Source organism: Mastigoproctus giganteus, chromosome 10 (assembly GCF_048544385.1).
Source record: "Mastigoproctus giganteus isolate SK-2022 chromosome 10, ASM4854438v1, whole genome shotgun sequence".
Classification (NCBI taxonomy): Eukaryota; Metazoa; Arthropoda; class Arachnida; order Uropygi; family Thelyphonidae; genus Mastigoproctus; species Mastigoproctus giganteus.
Window position 1 is genome coordinate 36975140 of NC_143584.1, and position 26975 is coordinate 37002114.

The window sequence follows — 26975 nt, forward strand, 5'->3', positions numbered from 1 at the left end:
GTGTGAAATTTAGTACCTGTTTTTCAATTTTATGTTTCGGGACAGAAACTCTGGGGAATAGGAAGATATCCCAGAGATGTTTGTAAATGTTCCCCCAAGAGCATTTGAAGTTGGCTCTGCAACAGTGCATCCATTATAGTCTAGAATTGATAAGTGGCAAGGTGTATATTTTACCTTCATTTTCAAGATTTTATGCCAGACCACCTTAGCACTGGTAGACTGGTTAATAGATGAGGCAAAACAGATCAATGATTCCTTCTGACTCTGACAGCGTGTATAATATGCTTTGGCTCGTGCGCATTTAAAAGCTATAAGGTTGGCCATGGTGGAATATCTGAGGAATATCCCCCAAGCTTTGTTTTGAGCCTTTTTTAGCTGTTGTGCACTGTGAATTCCACCATGATTTGGGAAAAGATGGAAACCAGGCAGATGTTTTTGGAATTGCAATTTCAGCTGCATGGATGATATTTTCTGTAATGTATGTGACCATTGATGTTGAAAGGCATTCCAGTCGACCTGATTGAACTTCCACTGTAGTAACCTAAAAGGAAGATATTGTCTCCCACTGTGAAAGCAGGTTATCACAGAGAAGTGTTCACTTCCATATGGGTTCTCCTCCAATTCCCAAGTGAGAGAAGGGGAGCAGATAGAAAGATCAATGACAGAAAATGTAAGGGTAGGCATGTGGAAGAAGGCATGTGCATGGTGGTGTCATCATTTAGAAGGGAGAGGTCATTGTCATTTAGCATATTTAGAAAGGAGAGGTCATTGTCATTTAGCATATGCTCTGAGTCGTCCTCTTCCACTGATGCCAGCAGTACCACACAGTGTGCTATGCTCATTAAAATCACCGAGAAGTAGGAAAGGGGGAGGCAACTGCATTACAAGATCAAGGCATCTCTCGGAGATTTCAGTTCCAGGGGACAAATAACTAGAGCAGGTGGTTAATAAAAATCCCACTGTAAAGAAAATTGCAACAGCCTCTATGCTGGCTGTAAGTAGCAAGGGCTGAACTTGGGTCTGGTTGCCCACAGGGATAGCCACACCTGAGTGTGGCATGACCACCTGCAATTCTATCCTCACGAAAAATTGATGTTATGCATGGTGTCGTCATCATTTGCCTTTACATAAGTCTTCTGCAAGCAAAAGCAAACTGGCTCGTGCTTTTGCAGAAGGGCCTTGATGTTGTCAGTATTTTGCCGGAATCCACAACAATTCCATTGTAGGAATTTAGCCATTATTTTGACTTGGTGGGTCCATCAGGCAGCTTCCAAGGTGCTGAGGGCTTACTTTTGTCAGTCTAGGATTTATCTTTTTTGGGGAAGTATGGACGCTGACCCGTGTTCATTTCCTCCTCCGCAGAGTTCCACGACTGGTTCGTCCCCCTCCTCATCCTCTACACCCATTGTTTTTTGAGTGGGCTTTGGTGAACACAATAAATAGCATGCAATCAGAGTAAATGACTTTTGGTGGTAAAGTCATCTCAGTTTGTGTACCGATAGTGCACTTCAGAGAAATCTGGCATATGAAGGCTTCCCGCTATTTATCAGTTGGATGTGTTTTCTGGCCTCTGGATAGGAGATATTTGAATTTATTTTTCATCCTTCCACCGCTGACATGCTCTGGAATAGGCAGAGTACTCCCATTGGCAATTTACACAGATCGGTTTGGAAGCTGAACATTCCTTGCTCTCGTGGTCTTTTGCACCACATCGAGCATAAGCAGGGTTACCATTGAAAGCTGTTTTGTGAGTGGCTGTGTTTTTGACATCTAAAACACCTCAGTGATGGAACTTGGAGGCCATGGGGTATTGAATGTTAGGATGAGAACTCAGGTCCGTTCACATCCCTTTGGCAGGGTACTTTACCAGAGGCTTGGAAAATAGCACTGGTCAAACTCATAAAAAAGCCTCACAAACCATCATTTAATCCAAAGTCTTACAGACCAATAGTGATCTTGGCAAACTTGGGAAAATTACTGGAGCATCTTATGGCTATCTGTCTACACAACCTATTACAAATGCAGGATTTAATATCTCCAAACCAATATGGTTTTTGTCCTGGCAGGTCCTGCGAGGATGCTTTGGTAGACCTGGTTGTTCATCTGGAAAACTTAATTTATAAATATGTTTTGGCTATATATATATATTGAATTTGAGGGTGCTTTTGATTCCCTTTGGTTGGAAAGTGCCCTCAAATGTCTTCGTATTGCCAAGTGTCCTCTACAACCAAACTTCCTTTTCTGGAGCTATTTTGACAACAGAGTAATAACCATAAAATCTAAATTCAATCAAGTTTTTAGGCAAATCTCGCATCTATCTTGGGACCCCCTGTCTGGAACATGGTCTTGCAGCTGTGGATTTCTAGAATTTTTGAAAATTATAGTTTAATTTAAGATTAAAGCCTCTGCCGATGATCTGACTATCCTCGTCAGTGGCAATGCTCAGTCTGAGTTTAAATCTGTTGCCAATAGTACACTTCAGGACCTATATGAATGGACTCTTCTTAATGAGCTAAAGATTACCCCTCAGAAATCAAAGATGATGGTATTCGGAGCAAATTAAAATATCTCTCATCCTCCTCAAATTAAAATCAATAATGTTCAATTTCCTTTTGTTACAGAAACTAAAATCCTTAGAGTAACAATAAACCAAAAGCTAAATTTTACGACACAATGTTACTAACTTGACAGTTAAAATCAAGAATTTTGCTAGAGCGTTAACAAGAATAAGAGCAGAGTGAGGGCTCTCGAGAAGGACTTTACACGAAAGGTATCAAAACCTATAGTACTTAGTACCGTGCATGGGTTGACGGTGAAGTATGGGGGGGGGGGGGGGAATGGGATGCCGGAAACTTTGCTCTAGAGACTAAACATGGGTTTCACCACTTCAAGCCTCCAATAAGTCTGACATCAAGTGGGGAAAAAAAGAAAATCTGGAATGAATTGTTGAACGAATGACAGACTTGCTGGGACACAACCTCTTTGGGATCGGTGACAAAAAAGATACTTCTTCCTGGAAGTGACTTTTCTTCGTGATAAAAAAGTACAGTCATTGCTTTCCATCGATCTACACAAGTCTTACTTGACCACAGGACACAGATAATTAAATCAGCGACTCTTCAGGTTCAAGTTGGCTACTACAGATTTAGGTATTACGTCTTTGTGGTGAGACAGAGATTTGGGATCACATATTGTATTCATGTACTAACTACGAGGATCAGAGAAGAACTTGCACAAATCATGTTCTACAGCCTAGCTAGGAATCTTTGCTTATCCAGAATGCTGAGATTTTTTCAGGCATTTCAAACTTTTGACCGAAAAGTTTTTGAGAAAAGATGGCAGCTGTTATCTACAGTTTCATCATCTTCTGGATTATCTGGGATCGGGATCACCACATCGTAATTGTTCTCATGGTCTTGAAATGGAACCTCAATTAAGACCTCTTATGATACTGATATGATGGAGGGGTTTAAAAGGGAACAGGCATTCTGTGTGTTATCAAACACTCAGTCTAAAAAAAACTGATGGATCCAATACCTCTCTATTTAAGAGACGTAGAGTTGACCTGCCTCTCTAAAATCCACTTATGTCACTTAGGTGGCAACGAATGTGTACAGTGGTTCTCTTCAAGACGCTTGGTCAGCATGAAGAGGAAAAGACCAAACCCTCCAGCACCTGACAGCACAATGAAACAAATGGCCCTCAGTCCCCAGCGGCTTTCACTTCCCCTCTGTTTGTTATTTAGTTTTTAGGAGCATTAGCAACTAAGGCCATATTGCTCCAGGATATGCGGTGGTCATTCCCTGATTCTCCGTATTTGGTGGTGATGGGCTCGAACCACGGTGTAATCAAGAAGTGTTTGCTACGCACTGCTGCTCCTTCCCACCTGGCTACGGAGATGCCCTGACACTTCCCCTCTTACGGCATTGAGAGGATCAGAGTGGAAGCAGAGGGTGTTAAGAATCTGTGGGTACGACCAGGCTACCATGCACAGAAACTGATCCTGACCTGTTACAACGTAAGATCGCTCATAGGTGAAGACAGGATATTAGAGCTGGAAAAGGAATTAGAAAATGTGAATTGGAATATCATCGGTTTGGCTGAAACAAGAAGAAGAAATGAATCACTTATATCAAGTTATATTATATCACTTTTATTAGTTTATCAAGTTGAACTCCCGTACACTAACGGAAACAGTGAAAGGAGCGAAGGTGGAGTTGCCTTTCTGGTCCATAAAAAAGAAGGAAAAAAAAAAAAAGATTTTGGAATTCAAAAGTACATCGCCAAGGGTGTCAAGACTAGTACTAAGGATTTCTAAGAGGTACAAGCTAAAGGTTATAATGATTTATGCACTAACATCGAGCGAATGATGGCAGCAGTGGGGAAGATGGATCGAAAATTAGTAACACATACAACATACCTGATACCTTCCTGATGAGGTAGAACATGTGTTGAAGAAAATGAAGAATCAGAAAGCCTTGGGGTAAAATGAAGTTACTGTAGAATAATTAAAATTGGGAGGAAGAGACATAACACAAAGATTGGCAAGACTTCACAAAATGCATTAGAAAAGGTGACACTTAAGGAGCAGAATAATGCAATCATAGTTTTGCTGCATAAGAATGGAGATAAATCAGAAATTATAGACCAATTAGCTTGTTATCTTACATCTACAAGGGTCATTACTAACAGATTAGACAGAATATTTGATGAGAATCAATCAAAAGAGCAAGCTGGCTATAGGACAGGATTCTCAGCTATGGATCACCTTCACGTAATATCACAACTAATGAAGAAAGCAAATGAATAGAACACACCATTATGCCTGGCATTTGTGGATTATGAAAAGGCATTTGATTCCATACAGCATAAGGCAATGTTTCGGGCACTGGAAAGACAAGGCATAGATACCCCATATATTATGATTTTGAAGAAAATATGAGAGTGCTACCTCCTTTATTAGACTAGACAAAGACAGTAGGAAATTTAAAATTGAGAAAGGAGTTCGACAAGGAGACACAATATCTGTGAAGCTGTTTACTGCTGCCCTTGAGGAAGCTTTGAGAAGATTAGACTGGTCGCAGAAAGGAGTCAATGTGAACGGAGAGTACCTAAACCGTTTACGATTTGCAGATGACATTGTGGTCATAAGCCACGATCCCAAAGAATTAGAGGAAAATCTTAATCAGTTATGCACAGTTAGTAAGGATTTTGGACTAAAGATGAATATGGCTAAAACAAAAGTAATGATGAACAGGTATGCCACAGAAAGGGAAATAATGATTGAAGGAGCAGTAATTGAAAAGGTGGAGTCATATACTTATCTGAGACAAGTTATTAGCTGTAATAATGATAAATGGTTGGAAGTCAAGAGAAGAATAAATTTTGTATGGATAGCATTCAGGAAATATAGTCACGTACTGAGGAGCGATATCCCAATTTGTCTGAAATGTAAAATTATAAATTGTTGTATACTCCCCACCATGACTTATGAAAGTGAAACTTTGGCACTCACCAAAAGAATGGAAGAGAAGCTGATAACTACACAGCGAAGAATGGAACAAATTATATTGTGAATCAGACTGTTAGATAAGATGAGAAATATATGGATTAGGCAGCAAACTCAAGTAAATGACATTCTTATCAAAACTAAAGAACTAAAATAGTCTTGGGCAGGACACACAGCTCGAAGACATGATGACAGATGGACTAACAAAATAACAGGGTGGTCACTATGCAGTGTAAAAAATGTAAATTAAAATAAATACAAATTTACAAAAGTGTAATGTTATACAAATGTATGTGAAGTGCAGAAGGGGCGAAAGGTAATGAAAGAGTATAGACAAGTAAATGGTATAGGGCAGTTGTTATCAACCTTTTTTTAATAACAGCACCCCTACTCAATCAAATCAATTTTCTGTCCGTTAGATCCGATTCTGTGTATGTGTAATATTAAAAAAATGTTATATGATAGTTATTACAATAATATAATTATATATATATATATATATATATATATATATAGTAAATAATAATTTTATTCTTTATATAGAGGTATTAAGTAAACATCAATTATAGATCACCACAAAATTAAAAAGATACTGTACACCTTTTTATAATGAAATAAACATAAATTTAAAAAAATAATGTTTAACTTAAACCCAAATTATGTGGCACCCCTGGAATGTTGTTGCAGCACCCCAGTTGAAAACCACTGGTATAGGGAATGGTAAATTCTGGGGGGGGGGGGGGGGGGGGTGTTCAAAAAAACACCCATTTTTAACTAACGCTTGCTTATTTTTGGGCATTACACACCCAGTAAGTTCAGTATTTTTATGACTTTTTCTACACTTTTTTTCTCTGTACTGTCTTTTTCCATTTTTTCCCCTGTTCGTAAAACTATTAGTGCAATATGAGGGTGATATGGACGCTCTTGTCTATTCTCAACCCTATCGCTATTCTCGCCTTCTTTTGAACATCCTTTCTCCCCCTTCCCCAGATTTTACCATTCCTTATATACCGTTTGCTTGTCTATACTTTTTCATGCACTTCACATACATTTGTATTATATTCCACATTACACTTTTGTAAATTTGTATATACAGTAAACCCCGGCTATTCATAGGTGTTACGTTCCTGAGAAATGCCATGAATACTGAAAAGGAGAATACCGAGTAATGGCTCCCACAGTAATAAAAGGGTTCCATTCCAAGGTATGAAATATATAAGGGGGGAAAAAATGTCTATGTACGTATTATATGCACCTTCATAATATGACTATGTACATACAGTACATAGTGAAATACAAGAATAAGGCATCGAAATGAAAATAAGAAACAATTTAATATTAAATGTAATGTTTATTACAAATTTGAAACAAATCTTTCAAATCAGCTCCTTTGCTATAGCTAAAAAACCTATCACGCCAGTGCTATCACCAGTTTCGCTAAACTAAAGTGTTGATAAAGGTGTTTTGCCTTTTCTCGAATGATGAGCGAACTTAACGGAATTTTATTTTGAGTTCGGTCTTCTATCCACAGATTTCAAGCCTTTTCCATTTTTTCTAATTTAACATCATGAGTTACAGAACAAATTTTTAAAGCAATTAGCGCCTTTTCAAGGACACAACCACGGATTTTTTCTTCCGATTTTTTTGATTGATCATACTGTTGACTCAATGATTTTATAATGTTTTGCCACTGATGAGACATTTTCACCATTAGAAATTGTCTAATAACTCAATTTTACTCACTAATTCCATCACCTTCTTTGATCTTTTCAGAATTCCCTTGTTATTCGTAGCCATGTTTTTGTAGAAGTTAGAAAAGAACCACAATAAAGTGACTTTCTTTTAACCATTAACACAATCGAAAAAGTTTACACTAACATACTGGCAAAACAGTAGATTTTTCACTTTTGTAAGCATATCAATTTATAAATTTATTCAATTTATAAACATTTAAAAGCACACAACGAAACTTTCTATGACAAGTGCATAACACATACTGATCAAGGATTTGGAGGAAATAATCATGCTCGCGATTTTGTTCACGGTGCTTAAATATTCACTTTTTTTTTTTTAAGGCTTCATTTTATATTAAATCAGTGACCACGAAAATGCGAATACAGATACTGCAAATAGCTGGGGTTTACTGTATTTTAATTTACATTTTTTTACACTGCATAGGGACTACCTCGTCTACTAGTATTACAATAAAGGGCCACATAATTGTCCCTCTTTTTCTAATTCTACTTTTTCTTTTTCTGCTACAGACAAGTTTGGAAGTGCAGTGCCTGATACATGATCTGCAGTAGTCCCCTGATGAATTTCCTGGTTATGTATCATATTTTCATCTACTATATTCAGATTTTGCATATTTGCCATCCCCTGATTCGACCTCTTGCTAAAATTGCCCTCCCATGTCTGAATACAGTGTTATTTAGTTATTTACTTACATATCTCCTCACCCCCCCCCCTCACCCGCCCAGTCTCAGTTCATTTTTGCACTAGGTTTTTCATATTTTTCACCTGTTTAGCCACTACTTCACTTTCACTTTCTATTATCCTTTAAACTTCTCTTAGTTCTGGCACCTTTGTGAACTTTTCATTTCCATTTTCACGGACTATTTATTCTACAAACCACACATTTATATCCTTTTGCCTCCTCTACTGCTGCACTGTGCGTTTTGGAGCATTAGACATATTATAACTTTTGTTATTTTCCTTTTTCTGCTTATTTTGCTTCTTAACTGTTAGAATTTTTCCCCTGGTGGAAAATCCAGTCCGGATTAACAAGGTTCTACTGTAATTTATTCATAGGAACTGCGTGTTAGTCTGCCAGTACAAGAATCTTTTGACTGACTGCTGCAGTGGTTCACATTTGTTGCCGGAATTTCCATGTCTAATTTTAGAATATCGTAATTATTTTCACTTCATCTTTAATTATAAAATAAACGGTATGAGCAAAACTCTCATGGTAAGTTTCTAAAAAACGCAGTTGTCCACAGGCAACTGACCAATAAAAGCTTTCTTGATGTGTCTGTTTATGCCACAATTAGAGAAAACAAAGTACAGATATTCAAAAACCATGGTCACAATAGCTGAATGCACCGTTTAAGTAAAATGCTTTTCAAATTATAAGAATTGATTATTTTATGTGACAACCAGCAACCGATATGGAAAACATCTGAATTTTATGCAAGATAAAAACATCTGCAACTGAAGCCAACATGGGAAGAATTTCTTTAGATAGTATGTATTCTTTAGATAGTGTGTAAAGTCGACACGAATAATTAGACCTGAAATCATGGAAAAATCAGTTATGTTTTCAAATACACTGGTTCATCTCATGCATTACATTTTGAACACCATCCGGTTGACATTTCTCAATTCCTTTACCAGCAGTGTCTTGTCAAAAATAGGACATTAAAGGCATGATCAAGAAACTGTTAGATGTCTTAGCAGGGGATCAATAAGATTCCTATTTTTTGATATAAACTACTTAAGTCATTTAATTAAATTAATATTTTTTATATATTAGATGCCCTTTATATTAGATTGGCATGCAAAAAGTGAATTTTGATGCTCATATTGCAACCTAAATTGCAAAAGCATATTTTGATTTATGATTTCCTAGAAAGTTTTCCATTACTCTTTTAAAAGCAACCCAGGCTTCCCTTTCAACATCAGTCATAGTAGTTTCAAACTGACCGTCTAAAACCAATTTTCTAATTTGGGGACCAATGAAGATACCCTCCTTAAGTTTTGTGTCAGATAAACCAGGAAATTTACTGCAAAGTTACTTAAAGCAGTTACCATCCTTATTCAATGCTTTAACAAATTGCTTCATTATGCCTAACTTGATATGCAGTGGAGGTAAAATTATTTTATCTGGCTTCACTAAACTTTCGTTCACAATATTTTTTGACCCTGGTGTAAGATTGTGCCTCCGAGGCCATTACTTCTTTGTCCAATGCAGCGCTTTAGCTCTGCTATCCCATTCACAAATAAAGCATGGCATTTTAGTGTACCCACCGTTTTGCTCCAACAACATATATAACACTTTTAAGTCACCACATAGTTGCCATTCGTGATCTTAATATTTAATTTTCTCCAGAAGCAACTTTCGATTGTCATAAGTTTCTTTTAAGTAGGCAATGAGAAACTGGCACAGATGTGTAGTTATCTCCATTATAGAAGAGAACACCTTTTAAACTAGTCTTAGAAGAGTCTATAAACAGTCTCCATTCACTAGGACCATATGGAGCTCCTAAGGCACTTATTAAACCAGTGATATCACTGAAATATACGAGAGGACCTTCTTGTGAAAAAAACTGTATAAACTCCCTTTCACGATTTCTGTACCAGGAAAATAACGTACCTGGAGCAAGTAAGTTCTTCGCTTGAAGTCTGGATCCCAGAATTTCAGTAGCATACTTTGGAAGTCCCTTACTAAATCGTTCAGTTCGACTTGTGTGAATTGCTGTGGTGTTAAAATATTTTCTGGTTGATAACATTTCTCTTCACTAAACTCTTTGCAGTCCTCCACCACGACTCCTAAGTTTCTGGTGGATCAGGTCCATACGGAACCAGTCTTATGGTTGACAGTAAATCTGGATATTTGATGTCCTTTTTATTTTTGGAATTGTAACATTCGGCATGGCTCATGCCACACCACAGGAATAGCAAATGGCAAGCACACCTTTTTTCCTTGACTCCATTTTCTAAGATGTTCGTCACATGTATGGCATACTTTGTGGTGCCCACGATTTATCCTGATCGCCTAGTTTTATGTCAAAGTATGCATAATACAATTTTTTTTACAAAATCGGTAATATTTTGCCTCTGCTTTACAGGAACAAAACAGGTTGTTTTGTTCCTTTACAAAATATGTAGGGACTGTTTATACACTTTCTGGTTGCCATACTAAAAGAAAACTAACACACAATGAGAGCTCATGAGAGATTTTACAGGAGTACTGTGACTGCATAAGGGATGTGCCACTTATATAGGCTCTGTAGTTGAGTGAACCGTACAAACAAGCGAGTGCAGGCTCAGACAAGTATAACCCGTAACTACACACAGGAGTCTCCCAGACTCCACTCGGAAAATAAAATTCTGGGAATCAGAGATGGGCCGGAAGAGCGCAGTGGGGGGCTGTCTACCTTCCTTGGTCAAGGTCGGCTACCTTGCAGTGTGTGTAGTCGGCTATCTTGCAGTGTGTGTGTAGGCTGCTGCTGTACTCGACTAATGGAAATTCAACTTTACATAAGTTTTTGCCGGCCGACGAAAACTCGGAAAAATTGTGGAAACGTATATTGTATGCTGTAGGAATAAATGGAGGTATCCCAATAACAGATTGTTGTTCTTTTTTCTTTTGGTAATTCGTTCCAACCAATACCTCAGAAGTTGAAAATTTTCCAATAGGCTACTTATTTGTAACAAATTATCGGGTACTGCAGTGATAAACTATTTCTCTGTCTAAAAAGTGATTTTCAAAAAGGGAAAATTGCACTACACTTTCATCATTATCATATGTTCTGTTATAAGAATCAATTTTGAACACCTTTGTGATATTTTTCTAAAACACATTTCTGGGGGGTCACTACCATAACACAAAAACAATTTGCACTTTCCAGTTTATTGGGCTTTTCTGTTAGTGCAATCTATTATAAAACTGTAGTAAAGTATCTTATTGCATTTGCAATAAGACAGTTAACTGGAATTCTGTGCATTTTTAATGTTATGGTATTATGGTGAAATGAGTTCCCCTTCACTGAAATCTTCTCTTCATTCCTATTTACTTTTTATAATAGTGAAGGGAAAGGGACCAACGTAAAGTGCAAATGCTGATAGTGCTAGAAAACAAAACAAAATTGATTTAGAAACGAAGATGATTGATTAAGAATTATGAAGCAGGAGACAACGTTTGTCATCTATTGCACGAAATTAGGTCTCGCTGCTTCAACAGTAAATACTATTTTAAAGGACAGTGTGCATATAAAAGAACATATTAAAGGATCAATGCATTTCACACCAAGGCCATCCTGCCCCAATAGTGATCCCAAAACAGTGTTCAGGTGCCATATTGAAGATGGAGAAGCTATTAATAATATGGATGGAAAATAAGATTCAGAAGCCCCTGAGTCCAATGGCCATTCAAGCAAAACCAAGAAGTATTTATGAAGATATTAAGCTAAGTGTGGCGAACCCCCAAGCCAAGTTCGTGGAAAGCAATGGGTGGTTTAACAGGTTCAAGCATTGCACTGGTTTCCAAAACATTAAAGTATGTGGCAAAGTAGCCAGTGCCCATTCTGCAGTTGAAGATAAATTTTGGGATGAGCTGGAAAAAACCCTTCTAAATCTCCACAGCCCTCAACTTCTGCAGTGGCGTGGTTATCAGCCGGAGAGTTAATTCTGGCAATGATGCTCAAATGGCAGAACTTGCTGACATTATGCCTGTCTGTCTCTTTTTGTAATTTAATAAATTTGAAATTTTTGCAATTTTGTACACTTTTGTAATTTTTCCTGCGCATAAGTTAAAATTTTAATAAATAATTCTATTTACATGTTCATCGAACATTTCTTTTTTTTGCTTGAATCAAATTCAGTGTGCATAGTTGCAAGTGCTGCCTAAGCATTTAGGGAAATTCGACTTACGTAGAGTTCCCCAGAATGCAACTCTTACGTAAGTCAGGGAGTGACTATCTTTCTTCTAAAGATCAGAAGAGCAAGCACCATCAATTTGCATTCACTCACACACTAAATGCTAAACCGCTTGCTCTTCAAGTTGGTATGCCACACAGTTTAGAAAAAAGTCATGTCATTAGGAGCACCAAGTGTAGCATTCATTACCTTTTCTTGTAAAAAATACAACCGCACAAATGTCAGGTCAGAGATTTACAAAGAACTGCTTAAATAATAGCTCACACATAGGTATACTTAAGCAGAATTTAAATTAGTTTCAGAAATATAAAAAAAAAAAAAAAAAAAAAAAAAAAACCACAATAATAAATAAATTTAAAAAAAAATCAAAATTGAAACAAGAAACAATTAACTTCCATTTTTCAGTTTAAATATTAAGGCTAAATTCAAACTTATTCATAACATTTATCAATGTTTTTTATAGAGAAATTATTAACTGAACAGGTTAACAATAATAAAGACAAAACTTTTTGTTTTGTCTTTCATATAGCAAATGAATACAACAAAGGATATATAATTTATGTAGCAGCCACTTCAATCAAGTTAGATATTGTACTTGTTTTGTTTTCAGCAACTCCTTGTTTACACACACTCAAAACAAACCTAGCACATTAAAGTGGAAAGCAAAAATACTCATGCTGAGCCTAACAGGTATTCCACAAACAGCTCAAATAAAACGTGTCTTGAACCAACAAGTAATGTACAATCAATTGGAGGTAATTTGTCAGATTTCAAAAAGCTGTTTCCAGGTTAATAAACAATAAACCTTCCATTCATACCAAAGAATGAATTTCAATGAACTATGCACATTTCCTGGCAGTTCCCAACAGTCATATAGAAATTAGATTTTCAGAAGCACACTGGTTGAAATCCCTTTTGTTTAAAGTAGTGTTGAATTTATTATATTTTACTGATACCTATTAAAGATGACATTATTTGCTATTCTCAGAAGTTATAGTTATTAATATACAAGAAACAAACTCACAATAAGTGCAGTAACAGCTTCTTCGACACAACCCATCTGAATGAGGGCCATCTTCTTATCTTTCCTGTAACATAATTTTGGTAAAATATAAATGCTCTGATAAAATTCATCTATAATAAGTTATGCTATAATATATATAATAATTTTTCCATCATATATTATTGAATTGCTGGGATTGTAGCTGTGTATGTCTGAAGCTCTTCATTGCAGGTTAGTTTAATTTTTTTTTTTTTAATACACTAAACTGTAGTTAATATATATAAAGTGAATTCCTATAGATATTGTAGATATATTACAATATCTAAGATATCTATAGGTGTCACATAGGTTATTTTTGTATTCATATAAGTATTTGGAAAGCTACAGCTTAATATTCAGATAGCCTTTGTTATCGATATTTTGGCTGAAACTTTTGTTGGGTAGCTTAAATTTAATTTCACTAGTGGTTAAAGTTTTGTCAGCAGTATAATTTCTGTAACACTTAATTTAAATTCAGTAGTATAATATAAATTTAAATTTGTTGTTGAGGATTTTTGGAACAAGGGGCTCCTGGGCCATATGGTGCTTGTTCATGATTTTCTTGACTGAAAATTTTATATTATGTCTTTCAGAGATGGTTATATAACTTTGTGCGTTTCAAGTATTGAAACTTAGGGAAAAATTTGCCCTTTTGCCAAGAATGTTAAAGGTTCCTGCAAATTAGATAGTGAATAGAAACTGGATTTTCGGATACTTGAGTACTGAGGGCATTCTATTAGAATATGTTTAATTGTTAGTTGGGTCTGACAGTTGAGACACTGAGGACAATTCTCTCCCATAAGCAAGAACAGATGTGCTGTATAAGAATGACCAATTCTAAGTCTTGCCAAAATTACTTCTTGCCTGCTTCTCCTGAAACTAGAAGCCCACAGCTGAGGTTCTTTTTAATTTTAATCTGGAATAGTTTATTATTGACTTGAGTTTGCCACAATTCTGACCATTGAGTCCTACATGCTGCTTTAACAGTGGATTTATAATCAGTGTATGGAACTTTCTGAGGGCAGAATGATCCACTGTCACGATGTTTAGCAGCATGATCCGCACATTCATTACCTGGGATTCCAACATGACCAGAAATCCAGCAGAAGGTGACCATCTGGTTTGATGTTTGATACTGATATAATCTGTATCGGATCAGATTCAGAATGGGATGGTGAAAAGAAGTAACACACTGAACTGCACTTTAGGAGTCAGTGTATATCAAAGCCTGATTATATTATCTAGGGCCAGTTTTATTGCATATAATTCTGCAGAATAGATACTGCATTCCGTAGGAAGAGAGAGATATTCAGAAGGTAGAAGAAATTGCTGCAGCACCTACAGCTTCATCATGTCTGCCAGGAGCAACTATTGATGACATCACCAACAGATTTTAAAGGGGGTAAAGAAAATATTATTATTCATGTGAGGACTAATGATATTAAACGTACACAATCTGACGATTTGTTGGAAAAATACAGGACCGTGCTGAGGAAATGTCGCGAGCTAGGCCATAATGTCTATGTGTCTGCAATTCTGCACAGACACAAAAGGAGGGATTATATGTTAAGAGCCTTGTGGATTAACTCAAGACTTGAAATAATCTGCAAGGCATTGGTGGGAAATTTCTATCAGCATGGCCCACACTTGTAGGTAGAAGGAATTTGTTTTGTAGAGATGGGATACACTTAAACAAAGGTGGTGCAAACGTTTTTGCCAGTATTATTGAGGATACCTTAAAGGTTCAGGGAAACTGCTAGTTAGGGGGGATGTGGGTAATACTGACACGCGTTTATCTGATATTGGTCAAAGTAACTCTTGCACATACCTTAAGAGTTCTTATCTGTTACCCCAACTGGACGTATTATCTAGATGTTCTGGGGGCAGAAACGTTTCACGTCAGCGGGTAGCTAATATCAGGGAAGAGAGCCTCAAAAGCTTCAAGGATTGTGTTAGGGTTGTTAAATATACAAGAACAGTAAATCTTAATTGTTTATACAGTAACATTAGAAGTGTCGTCAATAAAATGAGCGAATTCGAACTGCTGGTTAAAACAAGTAATGCGGACATAATAGGGCTTACAGAGTCGTGGTGCCACCCGGAAATTGGGGATGATGAGTTTAAGTACAGCTTGTATAATGTATTTAGGAAGGATAGGGTAGATAAGAGGGGTGATGGGGTAATGCTTCTTATCAGAAGCAGCCTGAGTGCGACGATAGCTTTCCCGGATTCAGGCATTTCACATGCTAGTATAGAGTCTGTATGGTGTGAGATAGTTGGAAACAAAGGTATAATGCGAGTAGGAGTAATCTATGGACCAGGTGATTGTGAAGATTATGACAAAAGCCTCTACATGCAAATGGAATGGGCAAGTAAGCGTCAATGCCTTATTATGGGTGATTTCAATTTGCCTCTAATTGATTGGAGTAAATGGGAAGGAAACTCGACATGGGGAACAAAATTTTTAAATCAACTAGATGACAGTTATTTAGGGAAAATACTAGAGAAAAGAATATCCTAGACCTCATCATCACACATGAATCAGATGACATAACAGGGCTGACAGTAGAGGAACCAGTAGCAGGAAGTGATCACGGAGTTCTACGGTGGATGATGATGAAAGGAGGGAATGGGTTTTACTTTCAGAAAAGGAAATTACGATGCCTTAAGGTACTACATGGCCTCTATTAACTGGGTAGATATCATGCAGAAAATGAATACATTTGAACTGTGGCACACTTTTAAAACATTAATGACAGATGCCTTGAATGCGTATATACCATTAAAAAAAATACTCCACGGGGAGGGTTTCAAGTCGGATGAATAGTGAAGCCACATTACTTGAGCAGAAAAGGGTGGCATGGAAAGGTTACGGAGCAATAAAAAGTACTGAAGCCTATAACAGCTACAAGGTGATGTGTAATAGAGCCACAGAAAAGGTTCGACAGGCAAAGACAGTTTATGAGAAATCACTAGCAAACAGAGCAAAGGGGGGGGATAAAGAATACTTCACATATATAAATGCCAAGGAGAGCAGGACAAACCAGAAAGGAAAGGGACTTGGGTGTTACGATACGGTCAGACATGAAATTCTCTGAGCATTGTAAACAGGTTGCAAGGAAGGCCCATGGTGTCCTATCGATGATCTATCGAACTTTTGCAAGTAGAGACAGGGACGTGATAATCCCATTATATAAAGCTTAAGTTAGACCACACTTGGAACACTGTGTTCAAGTATGGAGACCGTACCTAAAGAAAGACATCAAGCTTCTTGAAAGGGTGCAAAGATGGGTAACTCGCCTGGTGAGATCAGCAAAAGGGCATCCTTATGAAGAAAGACTTCGAATATGTGGGTTGCAGAGTTTGGAAACTAGACACCTTAGAGGAGATTTGATTGAGGTGTTTAAGGCTCTGAGTATCAGTAAAATGAATGAGGACGAAATTTTCAAGATTATAAATGATGCCATTACTAGGGGACATAAATTCAAGTTACAGGGGGGAAATGTTTAGATTGGACTGCAGAAAGTTTTATTTTAGCCAGCGAGTTATAAATTACTGGAATAAGTTGCCTTCGTGGGTGGTAGAGGCCGACAGTTTGGGGAAATTCAAAGGTCATCTGGATAGTACTTTCGGGTAAGGGAAGCGCATAGGATGATAGCTTTAATTTCCTTTTTTTTTTGTTTTTATCATTGTTTTGTTCAGATTTTTTTTTTTTTTTTTTTGCTGGTGCAGCATAAGCCATATGCTTTCTTGCACCATGCAGCCATTACTAATACTAATCTGTTTTGGAACCATCAGTGAAGATAAGTAGTTTTCCAAGATGTGGGCTTCATATAGCTGCTGTAAGTTGTTGTTTGGCAGGTAGCGTTTTCCCAAACTCAGAAAGAAAGTATCACATTGATGTGAAAATTGAATCCAGGGAACTTCGGGAGAAACAATCAAGGATATGCTGAAAGTTAATATTCTAACTGCTCGTGATATCTTGCAATCGAAGACACGCAGAACAGTTTTCATTAGGTTTATTATAGTATCACATTACATATTGAGGATCAAACAGGTATTCCCAGCTGGGATGAGATGGAATACTTTTAAATTTTTGCAGCATAGTTACAAAATAAAGTTTTTCGCTTAAGGTGCAATGAGGTTTATTTGCCTCAATTATACAGGCTGTAGACTGGAGATGTTTTGAATGCTACCATGGCTATCCTTAAGGCACTATTGCTGAATTGTATTTAGCTGCAACAAGGAACTGTTCCCTGCAGAGTCATACACAGGTGATCCGCAATTTAAGCAGAACTGAATGAAAGTTTTATATAGATGTGATAGTCAATTAGTACCTCAGGAGTTAGCGGAGACAGCTCTTAAGATGTTCAATTTCTTTAGACAGGCCATTCTAAGGTAGGCTATATGATCGGAAAAATTAAGTTTATTGTCTATTATCGAAAGTTATCTGTAAGATGAATCAGATTATTTTTTAAATATATTTCAGGATCTTAATGTAGTTTGTGTATTTTACAGAAATGCATTGCAGTTAATTTATTTTCTGTTAAGAAATAGCCATTCCGTTCCACCCAAGTTTCTATTCTGGTTATGGATATTTGAAGATGTCTTTCAATGGCATTCATAGTTTGTGACTGGCAAGAGATAATGAGGTCATCGGCAAACATGTATGATTCAACTGTTTTTGGTATGTTTCATGTCATGTTAGTAATTCTTATTGAGAATGTTGTGCTTGGGATGTAATCCTGCAGAAAATGATAGCATGGGACAATTACAGAGCGATGAAAGTATTTAAGCCTACACAGATCCTCCCAGTGGCATGAATGGTAACCCTGTCCATTGGGATAGGCAGGATGATGAGCAATGAAAATCTAATGTTCTATCTTCCTTGACCAGGGCCAATGGTAATGTGCTCTCCTTAGTTTGTAGTTTGAGTTGAGTTTATTTTTTTAATTTATTGTATTTATAAAGTTTTAACAGTCATTGTAATAAAACACAGAGTCAAGATCCATTTATAAAGTTTGGTTTTTTGGGAGGGATCTGGCAGATGGTATTTTGAATGTATGTATGTATATAATAGTACCACAAATAAGGTCAGGGAGGCCAAGGCTGCATATGAGAAAGCATTGGCTGAGAGAACGAATTTTTAAAGTGTGCGAATACAACGAAAAAGAAGAAAGCTAATCAGATGGTGTACTGGGTGCAGGAAAGTCTTAGATAATGCAGCTGATGTTGCAGATTAATTGGAAAGGTACTTTTCATCGGTGTTCACTCATGAAAGACTCTTCATGCCGAGAAGATGCTGTGCAAATGAGGCTGGGCCATATGAAATTAGTGATGTGATAATTACAGACGACTGTTTAGTAGAAAACCTCTTGAGCATAAAGGCAACTAAAGCTGCATGAGTTGATGGCATTTAGCATGTTGTTATGGAGGTTTAATGGCACACAAGCTGCTATGGCTATAATGTGTCTATTCATTATTTATTATAAAAAGAGATGAGAAATTCCGTAAAGTCAGAAAAAATTCTGAAATCAGAAATGATTAAAAAGCCCAGTTTTCCAGCGGAAGTTAAAAAATTCAGAAATATTTGCCTTACCACCAATGAAATTTTCAAGAGTTATTGGTTTACAAAGATTAACCAGTTATAGCAAATTGGAAATTCTGTCTTGTTTATAGTAGGGGCAGTCAATGAGAATATGTTTCACAGTCAGAGTTATATAACAATGTGGATACTGCGGTGGATCATCTCCAGTGGGCAAATGTAGGTGGGTCAGGTGACTATGACCTATTCTTGCTCTTGAAAGGACTACTTCTCGTCTCGATGTACGATCACTGGAGCGCCAAATTATCGGATCCTGTTTAAACTGAAACAAAGAGTTTATTATTAATACGAGAGTGCCAGAGGGTTGTCCATTCTGATAGGCATCCAGCATTAATGATCAATGTATAGTCTGATGCTGGAACACAGATATTGGTTAAATCTAGGCTGGGTGGATTTTTTGCAACTTGATCAGCCAGCTCATTGCCCAAAATACCAGAACGGGCTGGAATCCAACAGAAAGTGACCCATTGATGGCATTCTTCAATTTGCAGTAACAAGCTTCTGATTTCATTTACAACTGGGTGAACTTTATCTGAGGAATAACATGATGCCATGACTAAGCTGAGGGAATCAACAGCTTTTAAAGAAATCAGAACAGAGATTTTCTAAAGCTAGTTGTTTCTATCTTCAGCTGAGAAGATACTGAATTCAGATGGGAGGGACGTTGAAATAATGGTATTTGGAAACACTGCAGCTGCTTTAACGTTTGAATTAGATTTCAACCCATCTGTATAAATTGGGTAAAAATTAACATACATATCGTTGAGTGTGAAGTGCATAAAGTTGTTAGACAGTGGATGCTGGTAAAACATTCTTTCCCCATTGCAGAGTTCAGTGTCACAGGGTTGTATGGAGAAGGATCCCATGGTGGTTGGGTGCAAGTTTCTATCTGGTGTATGGAACTGTGCGATGTTCTGAAAGCACTAAGAGCAATCCTTAAAGCATTGTGTTGAACTGGATCAAGCCGGTGCAATGCACTCACTCTGGCAGAATCATAGATGGCAACTCCATCTATGATTCTGCCAATCTGATTAAAGCCGTGTACAACAGAAGCAAGGAGGTATGGTCGGCACCCCATGTTTGAGTGGATATAGCTTCGAGTATGTTCAATTTTTTTAGTCAAGAAGTAGGTATATTTTTAATATGATCTAAGGAGTTTAATTTGTTGTCTAGGATTAAACCCAGAAATCGAATGTTATTAGTGACTGGGATGGATATATTAGAGGTTTCAAGTTCAGGATCCTTGGGTCGTCTACAAAAATGGATAGCAACTGTTTTCTGTTGCGAGAGACGATAGTCATTGAGCTGGTCCATTGCTGTATTTTATTAAGTGATATTTGAAGATGCCTTTCAATAGATCTCATGTTTTGGGAATGGCAGGAGATAGAAAGATCATCTGCATAAAGGAAAGTCTACTTTATTTGCAAGGTATTAGTGAGAGCAAAAAGAGTGGCACTCGGTACTGATCCCTGAGGAACACCTTCTTGAATAAACGTTGCAGAAAGGACATGGTGGTATGGAACATGAAATGATCTACTATGCAGAAAATTCTTCACAAATATAGGAAGGTTGCCCCTTGACCAAGAGAGTAAAGATCTCCAAGTATGCCGTTCCGCCAGGTGGTGTGAAAAGCTTTCTCTATATCTACTGAAACCATTACTGGATGTTCGTGTTTAATAAGGGCATTACAAATGGCAATTCAGCCTTAACCATAAGATCCAAGTATGACCTGTTTCGACAAAAGCCATATTGATTATGGCTTATTAGCTAATCTGACTATGATCCAGACAAATCTACTGTGGACAAGTTTTTCAAGGATTTTGCTGAGACAGCTTGAGAGAGATACAGTAGAATGATGCCAAGAAGCTGGATAAACATTTTCTAAAAAAATAAAGTTGGAAAAGACCAGGAGGCGGCGCAAAGCTTTGTCATCAAGATGTATCACGACATAATAGATCCCATTTGGTCCAACAGCACCACTGTTGGCAGTTTAAATACCATGCAACAGTTCAGAATTTTGTAGAGGTTTGTTATGTTTGTTTGTTATTTGGTTTTTAGGAGCATTAGCAACTAAGGCCATATTGCTCCGGGGATATGCGGTGGTCATTCCCTGACCTTTCCACATCCTCCGTATTTGGTAGTTACGGGCTCGAACCCGAGTCTAATCAAGAAGAGCATGCTACGCACTACTGCTCCCCACCTGGCTACGGAGACACATGTGGTTTGTTATATGGTAGAAGATGGGCAGTTTGAAAGTTAATAGAATGCTGTTCTGTTGTATTTTTAATTCACTGAAAAGATGTCATATAAGCTCATGCTGCTGAGATTTCAGCAAATGTACTGCCCATTCCAGGAGAGTACTGGTGAAGGTGTGGTTTGAAACTTACCAGAAAGCTGTTGTTGTTTTGGGTTTATAGGAGCATTAGCAACTAAGGCCATATTGCTCCGGGCATATGCGGTGGTCATTCCCTGACCTTTCCGCATCCTCCGTATTTGGTGGTCATGGGCTCGAACCCCAGTTTAATCAAGAAGCGTGTGCTACGCACTGCTGCTCCTGCCCACCAGGCTATGGAGGCGCCCTACCCGAAAGCTGTCTAATTTTATTCCAAATTATTTTTCTGTCAGTGTTTTCGTTAATACTGGATGCAAAACAGGTCCAGGATTCTTTCTTGGCTTGCCTTTGTATGAAACATGATTTTGCTGTTGACTTCTTATAATTAATCAGATTGGTCATAGTTGGATATTGCCAAAACAAATTCCAGGTTTTTTTTTTTTTTTTTTTTTGCTTTTGTGCATTCCTCATTCCACCAATAATTATAATGCTTTTGCCCATGGGGATTTGATAGTGGTATTGTGTCTTTGGCCACATTTAGGAGATGCAACATAATGTCACATCATCAATAAGATAGAGAAGGATTCCTTGCTCATCGAAAGATATTGATGACTGAAATGTTGCCCAGTTTGCTCGGAAAAAATTTCCATTTTCTGCAGGGTTGAGCTAGAGGAGTCTGTGCTATTTATATGTTGCATACAATTGGGAAGTGATCACTGCCCATAGGATCGTTAGCAACATACTACTCTATGGTCGGGACCAGTACTGGAGAACAAATGAAGAGAACTATTGCTGAGGTATGTCCAGTTGGGAGCTGAACATAAGCATGTGTACCAGCATTGAGTATGGCGAGCTTTAGTGCCTTTAAAAAGCTTTCAATGGGTCAACCCCATCTATCTAATTTAGGAGTGCCCCATAAGGGGTGTGCCCGTTAAAAGTCCCCTAATGCACAGAGAGGTTGAGGTATCTGTATGAAGAGGTCTTCAATATCTTTTAAACAGTAAATATGGTTTGGCTGTAAATAGATTGAGATTAATGTTATGTGGAGAGTTATATGAACAGCAACTATTTAGTTATACGAACAGCTTCTAGTTCATTTTGAAGTGGGATATATATTTAGTTGAGATCTTTGAATTTATCGGGATTGCTACACCACCATGGGCAGCATTTGCTGTATTACGATCTTTTAGATAAAGATAATAGTTCCTTATCAAAGGAGAAATTTGAGATTTAGATAAGTTTCCTGAAGACAAGGAGCAACTGGAGAATACCAGTTAATTATTAGATCATTAATATCTGTGTTGCATTGAAAGCCTCTGCAGTTCCACTGTAAAATACAAGGCATTATTTGTGTTTAATTGATGGAGCTGTATTTGGCTGCTTTTTGAAGGTGACTGGCTTATGGCATTCCAAATTTTGTCTGTCTTTTTTTTTTTTTTTTAGGAAAACTGGCCCACCAGTGTCCATTTCTTCTTCTTGGGCATGGATTTTTAAAATTGGATCTTCCTCTTGCCGATATTCAGGACACAACCATGGATGCAGATGGCACATCTGCATCCATGGTTGTGTCCTGAATATATTTCATTATATTTGAGTTTGTAATACTGGGTGCAGTAGCACTCATTGGAGGAGATGCCGCTGGTATTGTCAGGAGTATTATTTTCCTGGTCTGAGAGTTTGGGTTGTTGTTTACGTACATTTGGTTGTTCATCAGAGAGGACAGGATCTGATACAATCAGAAATTGATTTATTAGTAGGAACTGTGACATCATTTCCTACTAATAAATCAATTTCTGATTGTTTCAGTTTCAGTACTTTTGGTACTTTTTTTACTGCATTAGGAAATATTTTTGTTCGTAGTAGGTACAACTAGTCTTCTCACTCCTTGGTAACTGACTTTGCTCTCAACCTTGTATTTTCCTATTTTTTCCCCCATTCAGTTTTCCATTTTTCACAAGTTCTGGAATATGCAGGGTGGTCACCTCTGCAATTTGGACAGGTCATTTTTATAGCTGTAAATGTATCCTGTAAATATTTTGTATGGGGTCTGAGGACCCACAGTTGGGGCAGACAGGGTCTCCCCTGCATACTGTTGGCATTTATAATATCTCAAAGGGTTGGGATATATGAGTGAATGCAGCATAGTAAACAACCTGCTTTTACAGAGGTGGGTAAGTTAGGGGTATTGAAGGTGAGAATAATTTTTCTGGTAGGTGATTGTCTTTTTTTAGCCATTATACCTTTTGCTTCAATTACAATTTTGTCCCTGCAGCTCTTGTGTTATTTCTTCCTCAGTAACATTTAATAGGTCCCAACTGGATATGACATCCTTAGATGAATTCAGGGTTCGAGAGGAGATATTTTTACTGGAATTCCAGCAAAGTTTATAATCAGCAAATGTTTCTCTAAATGTCTGTGGTTCATAGTTTCCACTAATAGGTCTCCTTATTGCAGCCTCTTAACAGTCTTAGGTGATCCTGCAATGCCTTCCAGATGTTTTTGAATCACAAAGGGAGACAGTTTGCTCATATGCTCACTAGTGAAGGAGTTAAAAAATTAGAAAAAATGGGCAATCTTGTTCCATCTGATCAGTTCCCTGTCTCTTTGTATTATTATTATTTCCTAAGTCATGATTGGAGTCAGGGTCAATGTGAGTTTCTGATCTTGAGCTCGAAGGCTCCAATGGTGGATAAGTATTTTTATCCATGATGGTTCGTTTTGACCCTGGGGATTTGTCTTTACCACCCGGGTTACTGGCCCTGTCATGGGGAGGCAGGGCTATTAGTTATATTAGTGATAAAAGAAAAATGGAAAAAAATGTGTCTTTCCTTTCTGGGCCTTTGCCTCCTTCTTGTAGAACAAAAGAGCTACTGCAAGATAAAATGAGGAAAATGGTATTCAGAAATAAACAGAATATATAGTGGCAAAAGATCCTTAGATAGTATTCTTTGAGAAATGCAATGAGTTTGCTTAGCCATGGAACGCTTGGCACCCAGGGCCACAAGAGTGTGTAATGAACCATTAAAGTTAATTATGAGGAAGAGCATCTTCCAACTCAGAGGAGATTACTTTGGATTGGAGAAACGCCAGTGTATTGTCAATATATATAAAAGTGGTTTCAGGTTGAATTTAGTAACAATAGACTGTTTAGTTTGGCTTCACTGGTAGAATAAATCTTACAGGCAATGATTAAGGGTGTAATCTAAGAACATTAAGATATATGGTGCACACACACACACACACACACACACACACACACACACACACACACACACACACACACACACACACTTAACTGGCCATTTTTGACATGGTTATTCATTAGCTGGATTTAGGGAACAATTTTTACATAGTTTATATGCAGGATTTGAAGTATCAAGTTTATATGCAGGATTTGGAGCAAGATTTGAAATATCTGTGGATTCATCTAACTGTATTGCAAAATTTGGACTTTCAATCTATTTAATAAATTGAATTTTATATTGTCTGATAACTGCAATACGCAGTGAGACCGTGTCGCTGGACAGAGAAATGGTTTTGAAATCATTGCTCTACTTTTCTCCATGCATAATTAAAATAATTTTTATTGCAGCAAGGAAAATGCACCAAATTACGAAGCAGAATAAATCTTGTGTGCAACTGGCTATGTATATTTACTGCTACTGTACATTTGCACCTCTTGGCTTTAGGCAATACAATTCGGGCAATTTGAGAATTTGTACGGTAGGAAGCACAAATTAAGAACTAAAGGGATTACTGTAACGGACTAATTGAGTAGTACTTCTCAGTACTACTCAGCACTTCAGTAGTACTGAGAAGTCGCACTAGTCAGCTGCTTTTTGTGTGTCCATAGCCAATGAGCAAATTAAGGCATATCCTAGACACACAGTAGGGTTCATTCATATCTCAGACTCATTTCAAGTAGAAAGGTCTCTACACCTACAGTATTGAAAAAATAATTAACAACAGGTTTTTAGCTTTATGTACACAAAAAATAAATTTATTTAAAAATTTCTGCGACCCCCAGAGGGGCCGGGCCGCACCTCAGTTTGCACACCACTGTCATAGACTGACCATATCATAGACTTCGTTTATGTGGGATACAGATTGGCAAGCAGTCACATCAGAAGTGACCTGATGGAGGTTTATTAATCTCTGAGAGGGATTAGTGAAATGACTAAAGGTAGAATTTTCATAGTTATGAAGAATCTTTCGATCTTAGGAGAATATTTCCGTATATGGAGACTTCCTTTCTAAGTGGAATAAGAGTTATACTTCACGATATGACTGTTGTGCTGATAGACAAATAAATAAGAATAAAATGGAAGTAAAATGTTTCCACCTTAATAACAAATGGAAATTCATGATATTGAAGTGTACCTTGATGGTATTTTATTACATCATAATAGATGCCCAAAATATCTGGGCATCACTCTTGACAGAACTTTATCAAGCATATAATAATCCCACATATATACTATGTAAAAATTGCTCCCTAAATCCAGCTCATGAATAACCATGTCAAAAATAGCTTGCTAAGTTTAGTTAAACATGATTTTTCCTTAAAGCCATTGTATCCTGTAAATATCACTTAACTAAACAATATTTTGCAGAAACTCTGTGGAACGACTTGAAGCTCTAAGGCAGAAACTCTTCGATGCTCAGCTATGGGTCTTGTTTATTCCATGGCTGAGTACTGTGCTCCTGTCTGGATTAATAATCCTCATACCAAATTAATCGATACACACCTTAATAGTACAATGCATCTGATTTCAGGCACAATCAGATCAACTCCAACTCAATGGCTGCCAATCTTGAGTCATATCCCTCCACCACACCTTTGAAGGAGTAAAGCACTGCTAAAGGAATACCAGAAAATTATGGCAAATCTGCACTTACCCATCCATAACAACCTACCAGATATAGGTATAAATAGATTAAGATCTAGACATCCTCCTATTAGAACAGTGGAGAGATTAAAAATTATTAATTTTAATCTCTTAAAGAAATGGAGCCAACTTTCTCCTCCAGGACTTGAAAATACTAAATGAATTTCGGAAAGACCGTATGGTTTTAACCTACCTCGGAGGATCTGGGCCAAAATAAACCAAATAAGAACTAGACATGGCAGGTGTGTGGATTTCCTTTCTAAGTGGAATAAGAGTTATACTTCACGATATGACTGTTGTGCTGATAGACAAGACTGTGCAGCATATTACCGAAGACATCCTGAGAGCGTTTTGTGGAAAACCGGAAGAGTTCCTGATACTGACTGCGGCCTCAATTGAATATGTTATTAATTTGGATATACAATTGTAAATATGAGTTTCTTTTTAATGCTGTCTTCCTTTTTTGTTATAGGTATTCATTTATGTGTATTTTTCACCCCCATGCGATAAATAAATATGAAGAATTCCAGAACCAAGGGCCAAAAATTCAAATTACAGAGGTTGAGGTTTAGATTAGATTGTAAGAAGTTTTCTTTTAGCCAGCAAGCCACTGATTGTTGGAACAAGTTGCCCTTGCAGGTAATTGAGGCTGACAGTTTGAACAAATTCAAAGGATAACTGGATACTTACCTGTATGAAGAGGGAAGCATATAATTTGTATTTTATCTACTTTTTTTTATTTTTTTTTTGCAAGTGCAGCTAGAGGTCCAATACTATAACATATCTAATATATGAAACTCAAATGTACAGTAGCTTCTTAGATTCAAAATGTCCCGATAGCTTTTCTGCATTAATATCATTCTCCAGAGCAGCATTTTCTAACCTTTTCCCAGTATGAGATGTAGCTAGAGGTCCAATACTATAACTTATCTAATATATGA

The 26975-nt window shown here is 37.3% G+C and overlaps 1 protein-coding gene across 1 annotated transcript in view; it reads right to left on the reverse strand.

The window, feature by feature from the left end:
- Positions 1 to 26975, reverse strand: part of heph (polypyrimidine tract-binding protein 1 heph) — a 393048-nt gene that overhangs the window by 6952 nt on the left and 359121 nt on the right. The window contains exon 17 of the mRNA XM_090383369.1: positions 13191 to 13254. Coding sequence (XP_090239495.1) covers positions 13191 to 13254 — 64 coding nt within the window. The remainder of the gene's footprint in view (positions 1 to 13190; positions 13255 to 26975) is intronic.